Source organism: Phacochoerus africanus, chromosome 11 (assembly GCF_016906955.1).
Source record: "Phacochoerus africanus isolate WHEZ1 chromosome 11, ROS_Pafr_v1, whole genome shotgun sequence".
Lineage (NCBI taxonomy): Eukaryota > Metazoa > Chordata > Mammalia > Artiodactyla > Suidae > Phacochoerus > Phacochoerus africanus.
Genome location: NC_062554.1, coordinates 26,125,001 through 26,143,779, shown reverse-complemented (window position 1 = coordinate 26,143,779; position 18,779 = coordinate 26,125,001). Strand labels below are relative to the sequence as shown.

At 40.8% G+C, this 18,779-nt stretch overlaps 1 protein-coding gene across 1 annotated transcript in view; it reads right to left on the bottom strand.

Annotated features, from left to right (window-relative positions):
• HEPHL1 (hephaestin like 1) overlaps positions 1-18,779 on the bottom strand; it is a 79,537-nt gene continuing 60,758 nt past the window's right edge. The window contains exons 15-20 of the mRNA XM_047752576.1: positions 14,520-14,626; positions 10,614-10,836; positions 8,932-9,071; positions 2,621-2,783; positions 1,924-1,992; positions 1-1,825 (exon numbers count right to left, since the gene is read on the bottom strand). Coding sequence (XP_047608532.1) covers positions 1,623-1,825; positions 1,924-1,992; positions 2,621-2,783; positions 8,932-9,071; positions 10,614-10,836; positions 14,520-14,626 — 905 coding nt within the window. The 3' untranslated portion in view covers positions 1-1,622. The remainder of the gene's footprint in view (positions 1,826-1,923; positions 1,993-2,620; positions 2,784-8,931; positions 9,072-10,613; positions 10,837-14,519; positions 14,627-18,779) is intronic.

The window sequence follows — 18,779 nt, the reverse complement described above, 5'->3', positions numbered from 1 at the left end:
CATACGTAAGAAAAGATCATAGAGCACCTACTACAAAATCACATTATCGGTAGTTAGCAGGCTGGAATTCAAAATCCCTGGGTACCATGTTTGATATGACGTGCAAGCAAACCATGAATGGAACTCTGAGCATCCACATCCTGTTTTATGTAAGACTGAGCATCTATCAAATTACCCATTTCCCCTCACCAAGACGAAGATGAGAAAGTATGAAAGGTCCCTCCACCAGCACATTTACTAGGTCCTACTCATTCACCTGGACAGCCAAATGATCCACTGCCTGGGCAGATGTGCTAATATCATTCATTTGGCAGCAGCATGGGCATCGCAGGGCATTTTGCCCTGAGCTAAGGGCAATCTCTCAGTCTAGTAATAAACAATATTGCTTTTATCAATCCTACACCTAAAGTTTGGGCAGGCACACAGAGAGTATGCATTGTCTCGTGATGGGTTGAGTTGTTCAGTATTTTGCATTTGAGCCTTGAAAACTGTCAAACATATCTCAAAGCTGATTATTGGTTTTAAAAAAATTGCCACTGGGACTTTCTTTTCCTCACCTTTTCTTTTCTCTTCCCACCAAAGGCTATGTCTTTAAGAGACATGGACGCAAGGATTTTGTGAGCCCTTGTCTCCTCCCAACCAATCAACTTGCGTTGATGAATTCTTCCTGGTGTTTCTCTCATGCTGAGACTGTCTTTTTCATAAAAGATGGAGACTGGGAAAGATCCTTCTTACTGAATGAAAAATCAGATTCAAGATTCAAGCTTAGACTCGCCTCCTGCAAAGTCTTCCTCCCCCTTAGAAGCTCCCACGAAACTCTCAGGGAGTCTCTGACTCCCAGTGGGAGAACCTAGCCTGCTCTTTCAGATTCCAGCCTTCCACATTCTGAAACGCAAATACAAATGCTCTAGTTGATTTTTGAAAACACAAACATCACCACAGAAACATATTGTAAAAATGTATAATATGAAGTGAGTTGTAAACATTCAAGTATCTCTACCAGTTTGCATAAAAGCAGCAGAATTTCTTTAAAATGCATATAACTTTGCCTTTTGTAGCAAATAGGACACAGGCTATTTATATTAGAGAGGAAAAGGCCAGGGAAGCTGGCTAAAGTCCCCCCGAAATTCATTTGGTCAAATTCTATCAGCCGATACTGATTTAGACATTTTCATGAGATCCTCAGAAAGTGATTTTTCCCCTGGAACAACTAAGGGAAGCTGGGTATTGAAAAATCAGTGCCATTCCAGTTAGGCCTCCGAAGCCGTGTAAGTCTTTCCAGGAATTGCCCATCTGCAAACTTCGACGGTTCATTAAGGAAGCACTGTCTAACCTAAGAACTCTGAAAGGTGGAAGACAAAGGTGTCTGTCAGAGAGACTTCCCCCTTGGCCGAATTCATTCAGAGGACAGACCGAGTCTGTTTTCTCAGTCATGCCCATTCCTTTTTTCCCCCTATTTTATACCTGAGGATTATTCACAGCCCATTTAAAAATAAATAAAGAAAAGCAAATTGCTTTGAATGTGTCCCAGAGGATCCGAGCCTGATCCAGGAAACAGTGTCAGCCTTCCTTCGTTGAACGATGCCCTGGTCCAGTTTCCCTGCTGAGGAAGCCCCGCCGGTTCACAGAGCATCCGTGGGAAGCGCGCAGGACTGGACCTCCTGGTACGCCACCTGCTTTCTCGCCCAGCGCAGGCAGAGCGAGAGAATCACCGTGACCATCAGGAGGAAGAGTCCGATGATGAAAAGGATGACCAAGGCTGCTTTGGCTCCTCTGGGACCCAGATTCTTGCCGAAGAAGTAGAGCTGCTCCTTGCCGGGTTCTTCTGTGCCAAAGAAAAGGGAGGTGGGTGTCAGGCCTCTGCCTTTCCCTGGGGAGTGAACACTGACCATTCACGAGCGGGATTCGGGAGGGTGTCCTTACCGTTGGAGGGCACGGTGGCTGGCTGGGGTGCTCCTCCGGGGGACTTCGTGGAGTAAGGAATCCTGTTGTCTGCAGGGAGAATGCGAGTTGATGGTTTATGACAAGAGAAGCAGATTCTTTTTGTGACATGAGTCGTTTCATACGTTGTGTCATTTCACCAACAAAGACTTTATCCTTCAGACTCTGTAAGTCAGTATTCACTGTGCCACTTCATACAAGCACACGTGCTGTTATGACCCCATCCGCTTTTCTTTCTTTCTTTCTTTTTTTTGCTTTTTTTTTTTGGACTGCACCCTCAGCATATGGAGGTTCCCAGGCTAGGAGTCGAACAGGAGCTACAGCTGCCGGCCTACACCACAGCCACATCAACGCAAGATCTGAGCTGCATCTGCGACCTACACCACAGCTCACGGCAACACCGGCTCCTTCACCCACTGAGCAAACCCAGGGATCGAACCTGTGTCCTCACGGATGCTCCTCAGATTTGTTTCTGCTGAGCCATGACAGGAACTCCCCCATCCACCTTTCAAACTTCTGCTCACCTGTTAAGATCCACCTCTGGAACCTTGGCACCTGTCCCCAAACTGTTAATTACTGCCTCCTGCTGCCGCCACTGAACCCTGTACTCTGCCCTCTATCTCTCAGGGTCTATAGGAAGCCTGGGCTATCACCTAGTTTCCCTGGCAGATAATGGTACCTATGTTCCGCAGGACTGTGTAGGTTGTTTCCATGCCAGCATGGATGTGGTCAGACACATGACAATGTAACAGCCAGGTCCCTGGGTGATCTGCAAACAGTTCGATGGTTTGGAAGGTCCCGGGAAAGAGGTCATATACATCTTCTCGGTAAGATTTATCTATCTGCAGAAGGAAGGGAATAATAAAGACAAGAGCAGAAGTCAATACAATCAAGAAGAGAAACATAATAAAGATAAAGAAACCAAAAGCTGGTTCTCTGAACTGATCCAAAAAAATAAAATTGATAAACCTTGTGGAAGCCAGCCTGTGATGGTCCCCAATGATCCCTGCCTCCTGGACCTCATAATCTTTGTAGTCCCTTCCTACATTATCTGAGGTTGGCCCTTGAAATCCATCGCGTGCGGCAGAAGTGATGGCATTCTACCTCTAAGAGTCTTAGATGCCCCGTCTCGCTCTCGCCTCTTGAATCAGTCACTCTGGGGGAAGCCGGTTCCCATGCCAACCGCATGGTGACGGTGCAGGGGTCGGGGGGACTGAAGCCCCTGGTCAACAGTCCTAGGAGTGAGCTTGGAAGTAGATCCTCCAGCCCCAGGCAAAGCTGATGACTGCAGCTCCAGCTGACATCCTGACTGCAGCCCCTTGGGAGATGCCGAGTCAGAACCCACTAACAAAACTCTTTCCAGCCTAACCCAGAGAGATTATGAGATAATATGAGTGTGTTGTTTTAGGCCACTCCATTTTGGGGTGATGTGTTATACAGCAATAGAGAATGAATACAAACCTCTAGACAAATGGACAGAAAGGAAAAGTTTAAAAAAAAAAAACATAAATTACAAACATTAGAGATGAAAAGGGTGATATCACCAAGACTTAAATAGACATTAAAAAGAACAATAAAGGAATGTTATGAAAAACTGTCCATGAAGCCTACAACGTAGACAGTATGGACAGGTTGCTTAAGATGAAAACTACCAAAGTTCAGTCAAGAAGAAATAAATAACATGAACAGGTTATCTATTAAAGAAACTGAGGCTATATTAAGACCTTTCAAATAATTAAAATCCAGGTCAATGGTTTCATTGACAAATTCTACCAAAAATTTAGAAAAGAACTAAACCAACCTTCCTTCCTTCCTTTCTTCCTGTCTCTCTTTCTTTTTTATTTTTTTATTTTTTTGCTTTTTAGAGCTATGCCTGTGGCATATGGAAGTTCTCAGGCCAGGGGCCAAATCAGAACTACAGCTGCCAACCTTCACCACAGCCATGGCAACGCTGAATCCTTAACCCACTGAGCAAGGATTGAACTCGAATCTTCATGGATACCAGCCAGGTTTGTTACCAGTGAGCCACAACTAGAACTCCGTCACAACAATTTTAAAACTGGGATGAAAGAGAGAGAAGGCAAGAAAAGAAAAGAAATAAAAGGTGTACGGATTGAAAATAAAGACATAAAACCATCTCTATTCACAGACCACATGATTGTCCATGTAGGAACCCCCTCCCCAAAAAGTCTTACAAAAAGAAAATCTAGGAGTTCCTGTCGTGGCTCAGTGGTTAATGAATCTGACTAGGAACCATGAGGTTGTGGGTTCAATCCCTGGCCTTGCTCAGTAGGTTAAGGATCTGGCATTGCCGTGAGCTGTGGCGTAGGTCGCAGATGCGAGACTCGGCTCGGATCCTGAGTCACTGTGGCTGGGGTGTAGGCCGGCGGCTACAGCTCCAATTAGACCCCTAGCCTGGGAACCTGCATATGCCGTGGGAGTGGCCCCAGAAAAGACCAAAAAGAGACCAAAAAAAAAGAAAATCTACAAAAACTACTGTAATTATTTTAGCAAAGTTGCAGGATACATGGTCAATTATACAAAAATCTATTCTATTTCTATATACTGGCAAAGACAATTAGTGATGGAAGTAAAAACAATGCCATTTACACTTTCACCAAAATGCATGACATTCTTGGTAACAGTCTAACAAAATTTATGTAAATCTATATGATGAAAACCACAAAACACTTATGAAAAAAATCAAAAAGAGCTAAATAAATAGAGTGATATGCCACGTTCATGTACTGGAAGTCTTGATATTGTGACGATATCAGTTCTCCCCAAATCAATGTACAGATGTAATGTAATTCCAATCAAAATTCTAGGATGTTTTTAAAGCTGATTCTAAAATTCATATGGCAAAGATCTAGAATAGCTAAAACAATCACCATCTGATTTCAACACAATGTTACATTAAAACAATCAAGATAGTGTGGCATTTAAGAAAGGACAGACATATCGATCAATGTAACAGAATTGGGAGCTCAGAAACAGACTTACATATATGTAATGAATATGATTTTGACATAGTGGGAGAAAGGACAGTCTCTTCGATGAAAGACGATGGGATAACTGAACATCTATCTATATGCAAAAAATAAACCTTGAATCATATATGAAAATTAACTTAAAATGGACCAGAGGCCTAAATATAAAACCTTCAACTATAAAACTTTTAGAAGAAAATCTTTGTGACCTCAAGTTAGCCAAAGATTTCCTAGACATGACACCAAAATCATGATCCATAAAAGAAAAAAAAAAAGATAAATTGGACTACATCAAAATTAAGAATTTCTAATCTTTGACAGATAATGTTAAGGAAATGAAAAAATAAGCCACAGACTAGGAGCATGTATTTACAGATCACGCTGATTGAATGGATTTGTATCCAGAGAATATAAAGCCCTCAAACTCAACAATAAGGAAACAAATGACCTGATTAAAAATAGTCATAAAATTTGGACATTTCACCAAAGATTTACAGAGGGCAGATGTTAGAAAGGCATATGAAAAGATATTCAGTATCATTAGCCATTAGGAAAATGAAAATAAAAAAACAATTAGAGGAGTTCCCACTGTGGCGCAGTAGGTTAATGATCCAGCTTGTCTCTGTGGCATTGCTGGTTGGATCCCCAGCCAGGTACAGTGGGTTAAGGATCTGGCATTGCTGCAGCTGTGGCATAGGTCACAGATGCAGCTTGGATTCCATCCTTGGCCTGGGAACTTCCATAGGCCATGGGTGAGGCCAAAAAAGGGGAAAAAAAAAAAAAGGATACTAGTATATCCTTAGTAGGATGGCTAAGAAAAAATAAAATAAGAATGGAAGATTCCAAGTGCTGATGTGGACAACTGGTCCTCTTGTGCCTTTCTGTGGAAAACAGTTTGGCCGTTTTCATAAAGTTAAGCGTGTACTTAACACATGGCCTAGCAGCCCAACCCCTATGTATTTTCTCGAGGGAAATGAAAACTTAGGTTCTTGTGAAAGCATGTACACAGATGTTGATAATGACTTTACTTTTAATAATCCCAAACTGGAAACAATCCAAATGTCTCTCAATGAAGGAGTGGATTAAAAACCTACAATATATCCATACAATGGAATAGTGCTCAGTGATCACATGGAACAGACTGCTGATACAAGGTGGATGCAATGCAAACACTGATACGAAACGAAACAAGCCAGATTCAAAATGCTATGCAAAGGAGAGGACTGCAGCCTCAAAGCTGCCTGAAGGATAATAGTTTGCAACTGTTCTAGTAATCTGTTTCACTTCGCAGAGCAGTGGAAAATCGTATTAGCAGCCTGGGAGGATGTGGGCTTGTGTATTATGATGCATAAGAATAGAAATGTCTGGAATAGGAAGTTCTTTATTTGAGGGAAAAGGGCAGTGATGGTTGCGCTGGGATAATACTTGAGAGAAAATGTTAAGGTGGTCAGAGAGGCATTGGGATGCCTTGAAAATCATGAGTTTGCTTTCTTTTGAAGTCCTGTGGGGGGTGTCATGGAGCTTCGAGAGCCTGATGCTTATGTGGTACTGCTTTTGGCTGTAGCACGTTGTGAGGTTAAAACTTCCTTTTCTCCCCTCTTGTCTGCATTCCTTTCTCAGAGCATAGGCCCTGTTTTCTTTACAAAAGAGAAAGTGGGCGACAAAAGACTAAAATATGAAATGGTGGACAAGGGGTCAAATTGGTAGATATATTGAGATCTGACATTCTTCTGGGAGCCTATTTTTCATAATGAAATCTTAGTTGGATATTTGCATTTTAGAAAATTTGTTTAGCAGCAGTGGCTGAACTGAAAGTGATGTCTAACTGGTAATTGGCTAAGCATCCCAGGAGAGCCAAAAAGTGAGGTGCATTTTGGCCTTTGGAGATTCAGAACCTGAATTCTCCGCAAAGAAAATCACAATAAAATCACAAGGGGCAGGTTTTGGCTTCACAGACAGAGAAGGTAAGCAAAAGAGACAGGCAGCTTTCACTGGCAGCAAGCCAAGAAGGGACAAGCATGGGTCCTTTATCATCTGAGCTCTTTCAGGGATAAAGATCTGGTAGTGCAGGGAGAAAAGGGGAATCTAAGTGGTATAATATCTATTAATAAATCGATTCCATTACTAATAACTCTCCTACAAAGACAGTTTGGACCAGGTAGCATCTCTGATGAATTCTTCCATACATTTGAGGAAAAAAAAAAAAAACTAATCATTTAAAAAGTCTTTCAGATAATAGAAAAAGAGAGAAAATTTTCTAATGCATTTTATGAGGCTACAATCTTGCTAACAAAACCTGAATAGGATATTATAAAAATTGATTTCTTTTGTTCAGCTTTATTGATGAATAATGGACAAATAAAACTGTAAGATAAAAAAAAATGCTACACAGGCTGTATGATGTCATTTATATGACATTTCAGAAAAGGCTAAATCATAGAGACAAAAAACACATCAGTGGTTGCCAGGGGTCAAACATGAGGACGCGGCTGACTCTAGAGGGTGCGACAGGGACCTTTTAGGGGGTGATGGGGGTGTTCTACATTTTGGTTATAGAATAGATAACCCCACTGTGTGGTTACCCCACTGTATGTGCTTCTCAAAACACAACTGTATGCTCAATGGGGTGAATTTTACTCAATATAAGTTATACCTTAGTTTAAAATCTTTATGGATGTATACAAAATAAATTTTATATGTTGAAAATAATTTTTATGGTTTTATAAATTTTATTACATTTTATATATTTTTAATAAGAAATTTTAATGTGGGTTGAAAAAGCAAAAGCAATATAGCCATTTAATATGTGGAACTAGGGGAGTTCTCATCGTGGCTCAGTGGTTAACGAATCCAACTAGGAGCCATGAGGTTGTGGGTTCGATCCCTGGCCTTGCTCAGTGGGTTTAGGATCTGGCGTTGCCATGACCTGTGGTGTAGGTCGCAGACGTGGCTCAGATCCTGAGTAGGTGGGTGGCTGCAGCTCTGACTAGATCCCTAGCCTGGAACCTCCATGTGCCGCGGGTGCGGCCCTAGAAAAGACAAATAAATAAATAAATAAATAATATGTGAAACTATAATCATTAGAAGTTAATACTTGGTATCTTAAACTATGTTGAATAAATATACAGAGGCGAGAGGATACTAGCTGTTTTTTAAAGTTACTGTTTATTCCTATATAACTGGAAAAGGAGCAGTGCCGCTTTCCCCCGCAGATTAGTTGTGTTTCTTCTTTTCTATTCTACTTCCTCGTAGACAGCACAACACTTGAAATGTCAGACTGTTTGGACCTTACCCCTGGGGTTCTGATTCATCAGGTCCAGGGGCAGGTCCTGGCAGTCTGTTTCTTAAAGGGCTTCCTGGGTTATTCGGCACAGCCAGCCCCACCCATAAGGTACAGCTTGATGCTTGAAAGGTAGAAGCCCACACAGGTCCAGGCCAGCCCACCAGGACAAAAGTCAAGGTAAAGTTTGGAGCCTCAGCTGAGGCTTGAACTATCTCCTTTACTAGAGAGGATAAAGAGAGCTATTCTATTGGCTAATCACATAGAAAAGAAAGGGGATAAGGAAAGGGAACTAAAAAAGAGAAAGGATTGCTGTACAGTAGAAAACTGACAGGACACTGTAAACCAACTACAATGGAAAAAACAAAATCATTAAAAAAAAAAAAGAAGAAGAACAAGAAAAGGGAGAAGCTCCTATGGGTGCTTTCATATATGATATTCCTAGCATAATCCAGAGTGGTCAGAAGCATCCCCATATCAATGATGATAAAACTCTCACCTGAAGCTCAGAGAGGTTTTTTTTTATATAAGCCCAATAAACTACATGTACATATTCAGACATTTTACCAAGGGAACAACATAAGCACATTATTCTCTTCCATTCTCTAATATTCACCACCACCTCGCACCTTATTGCCAAATAATTCTCATTTCACGGTGGAAATATATTGCATCTATTAGTTCAAAAAGTCTTCCCCAAAGCACTTTTCTTACACGTACCTTAAAGAGAAAGCTCTCAGCATGGTAATGGACGGTATGTATGTCCACTTCACTTCCTATTCCTAACAAATACCAGTTTGTCATGGAATCTTCATTCATGATGAGACCATGAAGATTCCCAAAAATCTTGCCATTAATAGCTAAGAAGGTGAAAAGAAAATAGCCTGTGATTAGCGATGATAACTTCATCTGGTTTTAGAAATGATTCAAGGAGATCTTTGGGTCACCAATACTTTCATCTGCTTGAGAAACAAAGAATAATCTCACTCACACTTAGCCAGGTTCCCACCATCCTAGACCCAAAATTCAGATTACTAAGAAGTTCTTATAAAAGAGAGCCAGAGGAGTTCCCGTCGTGGCTCAATGGTTAACGAATCTGACTGACTAGGAACCATGAGGTTGCAGGTTCGATCCCTGGCCTTAGCTCAGGGGGTTAAGGATCCGGCATTGCTATGGCTCTGGTGTAGGCCAGCAGCTGCAGCTCTGATTCAACCCTAGCCTGGGAACCTCCATATGCCGTGGGGAGCGGCCCTAGAAAAGGCAAAAAGCCAAAAAAAATTTTTAAATAAAATTTAAAAATTAAAAAAATTAAAAATAAATAACAAATAATAACAAAATAAAAATAAATAAATAAATAAATAAATAAGAGAGCCAGAAAAGAGAAATAGTAGTTTGTTTTCAGAAGCTCTCTCTTGGGTAAGAGTACATGTTGGTTGTCTACTTGGCATATTCTCTTGATGGGATGGACTACAGCCTCATGTGTGAGGTCATCAGATCTATACCATCCCACAGTTGAGTGGACAAAAGCCCAGAGAATCGAGTTTATGTAAATCAAAGTTGAAGCAATTAAAACATATGTCCTTAATATTTCATTTTCTGAGAACTAGTTTGAGCAAGTTCCTAAATCTGGCGCAATCCCCAAAAGAAGGAAAGCTTCACATGGGCTGAGCCCAGGATCTGACAGTCACCCAAGCAAGCTCAAGCTGGGTCGATGTGGTGGGGGACGTTCACTCCTCTGCTTTCTACTAACTTTTTATTCTGTGCATCATGACACAACCAAATGACTCACATTCATTAAAAAGAGAGAGCATGCTAAGAAACTTTTAGGAAGGGGAGGCAAAATTGTAGGAGAAAGAGGCGCTGCCTCAGAGTCAGGCGACTCTGTTCGAATCAATGTTAGCAATTATCTAGCTCTGTTACTTTGGTCAAAGCCTAACTTTTTGCACACTTCTGGTCAAAAGAAGATCTTGCTGAGAGAGTGCAGATATGTCAATTAAAACACATTCCTTCCACTTTTAAAAAAATACCTTAAATTTCAAAAAATTAAATAACATAGACACATTAAGACAGAACTTCGGTGATGGCGTTTCATGTTCCAGAGACAATGAAACCAGGCTTTTATATTTGATCAACTAGCAGTTATCCTGTGTTCTTATAGAAATATTGCACTAAAGGATGGTTCATTTCCTGGGAATTACTTCACAGCCTGATAGTTTAGGGATCTCAGCATTCAGAGATAGAGCTTCCTAAATCGTTGGTCCACGGCCTCAACTGGACCTTGGTGGCAAGCCAACCAATGGTGCCCCTGGGAAGGGGAAGGACTCGGAGAAGGAGACTGGGACTTCCCACTGATCCTATGAGCTTATCTCAACAAGGGTCTTCTTCTGAAACCTCTGATATACCATGCATTTTGTTGCTCTCCTCAAAATCATCAGAGGGCTTAAAATCTCGTGGATCTTTATTAAGATACTTCTTAATATTCTCATCCAGATACCAGGATTCATTCTCATTAAATACCAAAAACAAGAGAGCAAATTCATAATCAACATCGCTTCTTCTTCCCTTCTCATTCAACACGCCTTCTCTGCATGTAATCAGAGGACCCATCAAACCACTATATGTATCCTGAAAGACAAAGAAACTGAATATTAGAGGAGCCTTTAAATAAATTAATAACACAGATTAAGTGCTTGGAAGAAAATCATTGCAAGAAAGACTGAAAGACCATTGACTAGGAAGTAAGAACTCGGAAGCTCTGAAGAATCAGGGGGATCTTTGGGAAAAATTTTGGAGTATTTCTAAAAATTTGCTAAGAGTGAGCTTTTTGAAGGCTGAGGTTTTGTCTCTCATTCAATGCTGAGTCTCTAGTGCAGAGCCCAGGGTCTACGATATAGAAGGTGTTTGATAAATATTTGTTAAATAAGTGAATACTTGTTTCTATTTTCCTGTATGCTTTTAAGTGAGACTGTATTTTTTAATTGAGATAAAGTTGATTTACAATGTTGCATTAGCTTCAAATGTACCACAAAGTGACTCAGTTTTATACATTTATATTCTATTTTATTATATTCATATATATACACACACACACACACACACTCTCTCTCTTTTTTTTTTTTTTTTTTTTGGCAGCACCCATGGCATGTGGAAGTTCTCAGGCCAGAAACTGAACCCATGCCAGAGCAGTGACCTAAGCTGCTGCAGCAGGTCCTTAACTTGCTGCACCACAAGAGAACTCCCTTTTCAAATTCTGTTTCATGATAGCTTATTACTATAAGATAAGATATTAAATATAGTTCCCTGGGCTATACAGTAGGTCCCTGTTGTTTATCTATTTTATATGCAGTAGTGTGCATCTATTCATCTCAAACTCCTAAATTATACCTCCTACCCTGCTTTCTCCTTTGGTAGCTATACATTTTTTTCTATGTCTACGACCCTATTTCTGTCTTGTAAGTAAATTCATTTGTATCATTTTTTTGATTCCACATATAAGTGATATAATACAATATTTGTTTTTGTCTGACTTGCTTCACTTAGTATGACCATCTCTAGGTTCATCCATGTTCTGCAAGTGGCATTATTTCACTCTTTTTAAGGCTGAGCAGTATTCCATCGTATATATACATGCACCACATCTTCTCTATCCATTCGTCTGTCAATAGACACTTATGTTGCTACCACGTCTTGGCTATTGTGAATAGTGCTGCTGTGACTATTGGGGTGCATGTGTATCTTCAGCTAATTATAGTTTTCTCTGGATATATGCCCGGGAGTGAGATTGCTGGATCATATGGTAGTCCCATTTTTAGTTTTTTTAAGGAACCTCTTTAAAAACTTTGCATAATGGCTGCACCAATTTACATTCCCACCAACAGTGCTGGAGTGTTCCTTTTTCTCCACATCCTCTCCAGCATTTGGTATTTGTAGACGTTTTGATGATCGCCATTCTGGCCTGGGTGAAACTGTCTTTATAGCTATTTACAGATGTTTATATTCCACTTTCTAAGGGTAAAAGTGAGCCAGGTGATTAGTTATTCATGGGATGACTTCTATGTTGAGTTGTTCAGCCCTGAGCTTTCTTTCAAAGGAAAACTCCCACATTTTAACTGCCTATTTAGATATTCCATTTCGATGTGCTTCCTGCAACAATTCAATCTGCTAAGCATTTCTTTCTTCCTTTTTTTTTTTTTTTGTCTTTTTAGGGCTGCACCTGTGGCATATGGAGGTCCCCAAGCTAGGGGTCTAATTGCTGCTGTAGCCGCCAGCCTACACCACAGCCACTGCAAGGCGGGATTTGAGCCACGTCTGTGACCTACACCACAGCTCATGGCAACACTGGGTCTTTAACCCACTGAGCGAGGTCAGGGATCGAACCTGCAGCCTCATAGTGACTAGTCAGGTTTGTTAACCACTGAGCAACGATGGGAACGCCCCAATTTGCTAAGTGTTTCTAAAGTAAATTTAGTATTTCTCTCAAACCACTTCCTTCTGCTGAATTCTCTATTTGTGTTAACAGCACCAGAATATTCCCGGTCATTTAGATCAGACATCTGGATTTCAGCGCTTAATTCCTCCTTCGTCTTTACTTCGTTCCATCTCTTTTGCTGTCCAATCTTACATTTCTTTTCCTCTCCGTTCTGTGACATTCTATCTGCCACCTTCCTAGTGGAGGATCTTAATACCTCACCCCGGACCAGAAATTGGCTCCTCTCTGTTCTCTGCTCACACCTGCATCCCATCCTGTTGACAACTATCAGACAAAGGTTATCACTCCCATATCTGGGAGTCTCCAGTGACTTTCCAGCAATAGTCTCACTGAATCAAACACAAATCCTCGATGGGCCCCAAAGCCCCTCCTGTGCCCAATAGACTTTGCTAGCTTCTGTTCTGTTGCTGCTTTCCTTTTGTACCCTAGACGATAGCCACCTGGGACTCGCCACATTTCCCAGACACACCTTCTACTTCCCTATTTTCAGCCCTGCTCGTGACATTCTCTCTTCCTAGACTCTCTTCCCTATGCCTCCTCTATAACCCTGCACTCCTCCAAAGCTCGCCGGATTCAGAGTTGTAATATCATTATGGGTGTGCCCATGTATTATTGTCCCCAAAGATGATACGTTCCTTCAAGACAAGAATATTTGCAGCCATCATAGTACTTGGTGAGGTTCATCTGAACATTACAAAGCCTCCATAAATATTTGTTGGGATACCCAAAGGAATCAATAAATAAATCTGGGTTTCCCATAATTCTAATATGTAAGTTTGTTTTTTCAAGTGTCTGGTGTATTTCTCCTGAACTCTTGCACTGTCCAATACAACTCAAGGACATGTATGCAGTCATCTAACATTTAAAAGAAAGGCTAAAATAATCCTTGACATTTTTTATAATGGGCAATGTTTACATTTTATATCAGATATGACCTTAGTTTGGACCTCGATTTATGACATAACATTCAAGGCCAGTTGTTTTATACACACAGATCTGACTCAATTTCAATACCGAGGCTTTGCCTTTAATGTCTAAGTAAAGTTGGCCTCTTTATCATTCAAATGGTTTGTAGTTTCAGTTACTAAGTTTGGAGTGTTTTCTTTCCTGAGCCCTGCTGGTAGTGGTTGGTAATGCCTTTACAAGTGATAGGTTTCACACATCAAAAACCATGGTATAAATTAAATTTTAAAATATATTTATCTTTATTTCTATTTACATATCCCCTCATATATCAAACCAGCTCGTAAGTTCTAAATTTGGTAATTGAAACACTGACATTCCCCCCACCTCATGTTTTAGAACGAGGGTCAGCAAATCTGTTTTTGTAAAGCAACACATGCAAATATTTTTCACTGTTGCCCATACCATTTCCATCACAACTACTCGGCTCCACTGCAGACAATGCAAACAAATGGGGGTTATCAGAATTTGAGATCCCTGCTCTAAACCAATTCACTTCTCCACATATACCCTCTAGAGCTAAGATAATTTGAAGTCAATTTAAAGTCATGTTACTCTGGGAGTTCCCATCGTGGCTCAGTGGTTAACGAAGCTGACTAGTATCCATGAGGATGAGGGTTTGATCCCTAGGCCCCTCTCAGTGGGTTAAGGATCTGGTGTTGCCGTGAGCTGTGGTGTAGGTGGCAGATGAGGCTCAGATTCACGTCGCTGTGGCTGTGGCTTAGGCCAGCATCTATGGCTCCAACTGGACCCCTAGCCTGGGAACCTCCATATGCCTTGGGTGCAGCCCTAAAAAGACAAAAAAATAAATAAAGTCATATTACTCTGAGCATTTTGATGGTTCCCTCCACCTTACCTTCACAAAGTTTACTGTTGAATAATAAACCCACGGAATACAATTGGGGTCAGATGGCCCTGGGCCAGACCTTTTAGGGACGGTCCATCTATAGGTTTTTATTTCTCCTGAAATAAATGAGAAGAAATAGAAAAAAAATTACTTATGTTATCTCTTTCCAGATGATCTACCAGATTCTTTATATACTTTGGTTAAAGTTTATGGCTGCTGAAAATTATCCATTCCTTAGAAATGTTCCCATTCAACTGACAGCCCGCTTTTCTGCAAGTTCAAAATGGCAGATTTTTCATTTCAGACTCTAGCGTTCCATCCTGGTTGACCTATTATTAACTAATGTTTATTCAAGCAATGAAGACTTATTTTTTATACCTCAATAGTTTTTCTCCTCAAATTTTGTATCTCCTTCTCAAGAACTATTCTTAGCACATGTGAGTTGCCATGGAACTCAGCCTTGGCTTTTCGTGGAATCATCAGTGAACTCTCACTGCTCAAGACTTATCCCAAACCAATGAAATTAGAGCATCTTGGGTCCGGGACTAGACCACCAGTATGCTTTCTAAAGTGTCTCGGGTGATTTTAATGTGCAGGTGGGTGAGATCTAGTTAGAATCAGAGAGAATCAGAGAGACCTCATTTCAAATCTCAACCCGAATGATTTGTTTTCGCCCAAACTTGATAAGCTACTTAACCTCACTGACTTTCAGTTTCCTTATTTGTAAAGTGGGTTAGTCATCTCAGTTTTAAAATTGTTGCAAGGATTAAAGGAAAGAAAATACCTACAATAGTGCCTCACATTGAAGGCAGCCAATAACTGTGAATGTGTCTCTATACTAATAACAAATGCATACCCTCCCTCTTGCCAGGCTCTGTATCTGTACATCCCCTGTGGCTGACCCAGAGCCTTGGAGAGGAGTCATAAATATGCTCATGAATTAGCAAGATAATCACATTGTAAAAGTCTCATTAAATGGTTATCTCCTAGTTCCTGCCGTGGCTCAGTGGGTTAAGGATCTAACTGCAGCAACGCCCCTAGCTGTGGAAGCACAGGTTCAATCCCTGGCCTGTTGCAGTGGCTTAAATGATCCGGTGTTGCTGCACCTGCAGCGTGGATTCAGTCCATGGACTGGGCATGTCCGTGTGCTGTGGGTGTGGCCATAAGAAAAAATTATCTTCTCTTGAACTATCTGTGTCCCATCCCCACCCCAGCAGGACAAACAACCTATAGCTGAAAGTGAGCCACAAAGCAAAACAAAACTAATGCTCACATGGACCTTCGCTCCATGTTTGCTCATATACCGGTTGGTTAGTGATTGAACTTTGGGTCTGGGTTCCATGATTTTCATTACAGCCTTCAGGCTTAGTAATCACAAGACAACTTTCTTCTTTAGTTTTCTAAATACAAGTGACTACAGGGGTGGTGTTACTAAAGTTGGAACAATCCATTGTTGTTCCAGCTGCGAGTACAGCTCTCAACAGAAGAGGATGCTCAGTAGATGCTGGTTAAGTGATTTAATAAAAAGAAGAAGGAGGAGGAGGGAAGGGGGAGGGGGAGGGAAGAGGGAAGGGAGGAGAAGAAGAACTTTGATAGGGCTGCTTACTTTTCTTAAAATGCTAGTTTGCTCTCCTCATCTTGTGTGAGCCCAGATTAAACTTTCTTCTCCAATTTGCCCGGACTTCCTGCCCAAAGTTACCTTCTTGTTCCTATCTCCAATTTCTGGGTTCTCCCAAAACTTTCAGCCTTATTGGAGACCCTTGGGGGGATTCTCTCCCTCTGAGTTCCAGTTTTAAAAAGAACATCCTTTGCCACGTTCTACGCATTCTTCTCCCCACCTCTGAATCCCTCACACCTAGGACTTTCGGAAGGCCAGTGGCAGAGAAGCTGTGTCCCCTACTGCTCCTCACCCCCAGGGCAGAGCAGCCTGAGGGATGGGGGTCACCCCAGCTAGCTCACAACCCTCCCAGAGCCTATGCCTGACTGGCACCTTTCTTCCTCCTTTTGGAAGTGGCTTTCAACTATCAAAAATAAGTAACATACTACTCAGCCATAAAAAAAGAACACAATAATGCCATTTGCAGCAACATGGATGGAACTAGAGAATCTCATACTAGGTGAAGTCAGTCAGAAAGACAAAGACAAATACCATTTGATATCACTTATATCTGGAATCTAATATGGGGCACAAATGAACCTTTCCACAGAAAAGAAACTCATGGACTTGGAGAACAGACTTGTGGTTGCCAAGGGGGAGGGGGACCGAGTGGGATGGACTGGGAATCTGGGGTTAATAGATGCAAACTATTGCCTTTGGAATGGATAAGCAATGAGATCCTGCTGTGTGGCACTAGGAACTAGATCCAGTCACTTACGATGGAGCATGATGGAGGATAATGTGAGAAGAAGAATGTACATATGTATGTGTAACTGGGTCGCTTTGCTGTACAGTAGAAAACTGACAGAATACTATAAACCAACTATAATAATGGAAAAAATAAAAATCTCATTAATAAATAAATAAACATTAAAAAAATAGTAACATTATTTAATGGCTTTTTGGACCCATTTTAAATCATTTCTCTTTCATCGAGTCACAACACATTCATGACAGAAAAATCTAGAAAGTTCAAAAAAATGTGAAGAAACAGAAAAGATGATCATTCTGTGGCTTAAAATACCAGCACAAGGTTGAAACCATTACTGACATTTTCATTTATTTTCCCTCTGGTCTTTCTTCTACATTGGTATTTTGCTTAACGAGTCTTGCCCACGTCATTAAACTTTCTTAAATGTCGCTGATGGCTGCATAATGGCCCATGATAAGGTTATTCCAAAACTTACTTAACTATTTCTCTACAGATAGACATTGAAATGTTTATGAGAAGTTCCTCAAAGCAGCTTCTGATCCTGGGAGTAGGGAGTGGAAGAAACTGGAATAGAAGCCGATAAAGATTTTCCTTCCTTCAACACCATCCCTGCATAGATACCTTGCTAACTTTTTCTAGTGATACATTAAATTGTTTGCTTCTTTTTAAACATCTTTAACTTTTTTTAAGTTTATGTGACCTTTACTGTAAATACTATAACATTAGGTATTATAATGTTATTATGTATTCATAAGAATAACTCCCCTGTAATTATACCTATGGTTGCTATCACCAGCTCTCTTTTTTTTTTTTTTTTTGTCTTTTTAGGGCCATACCCATGGCATATGGAAGTCCCCAGGCTAGGGGTCAAATAGGAGCTACCGCTGCAGTCTACACCACAGCCACAGCAACAGGGGATCTGAGCCGAGTCTTCGACCTACACCACAGCTCACAGTAAGGCCGGATCCTTAACCCACTGAGCGAGGCCAGGGATCGAACCTGCATCCTCATGGATGCCAGTCGAGTTCACTGCTGCTCAGCCATGATGGAACTCCGCAGCTCTTGACATGTACGACAACCACACTTCAGATATGTAAGTGTCATAGAAGTTTCTCAGATTGTGAGATCTCTCCCTTCACTACATCTTTTAAAACCCAACTGGAGTTTTATCTCCTTAATTAAGCTTTCCATAATTGCTCCTAATTAATCCATCAGAATTCCTAGATTTTCCTTCTCTGAAATTTTATCAACACTCCTGGATATATATTCTTGAAATTCTTCATGACTTAGACAAATTTCATCACACGTTATCTGCACTACTGCTAAAATGTTTCATTTTGTTTGTGTTTTTTTTTTCCCCAAACTCGTTTTAAGCATCTGGAAAACAATGCCCGGTTAAGAGCTCAGGCCCAGGAGTCCAACAAACTGAGGTTCCACTATGGCCAATATCCGACCTGGTTAAGTTCTTTACTCCTCTTTGCTTCAGTCACCTGCTAAATGGACATAACGATACCATAGTTTATCGATTATATCAATTATATTATGCACATTTTTCACAATGTAACATAACTCATGGCAGGATGTGTCTTTCAATCAGTGGCTTAACTGACAGCAGGTTGTTTCTACTTTCTTTAGTTAACAGATAAAATAATGATGGCCATTAGACTCAGTGGTGTCAGGTTCAGTGAAATATGTGGGTGTCTATCACTGGGTTATTATAAGAATAAACACATTTTTAAGTTTTTTAATTTAAAAAAATTTAAAAACTTACAAAAGGTTAACTAACCCTCAATATGTGTTAGCTGCTATTATGTCTTATTCTTTAAGGTCCCTATTGGCGCCCTAGAAACTCCATGAACACTTGGTTATTGAACAAATGGTGAGTTCATACTGCGGTAAT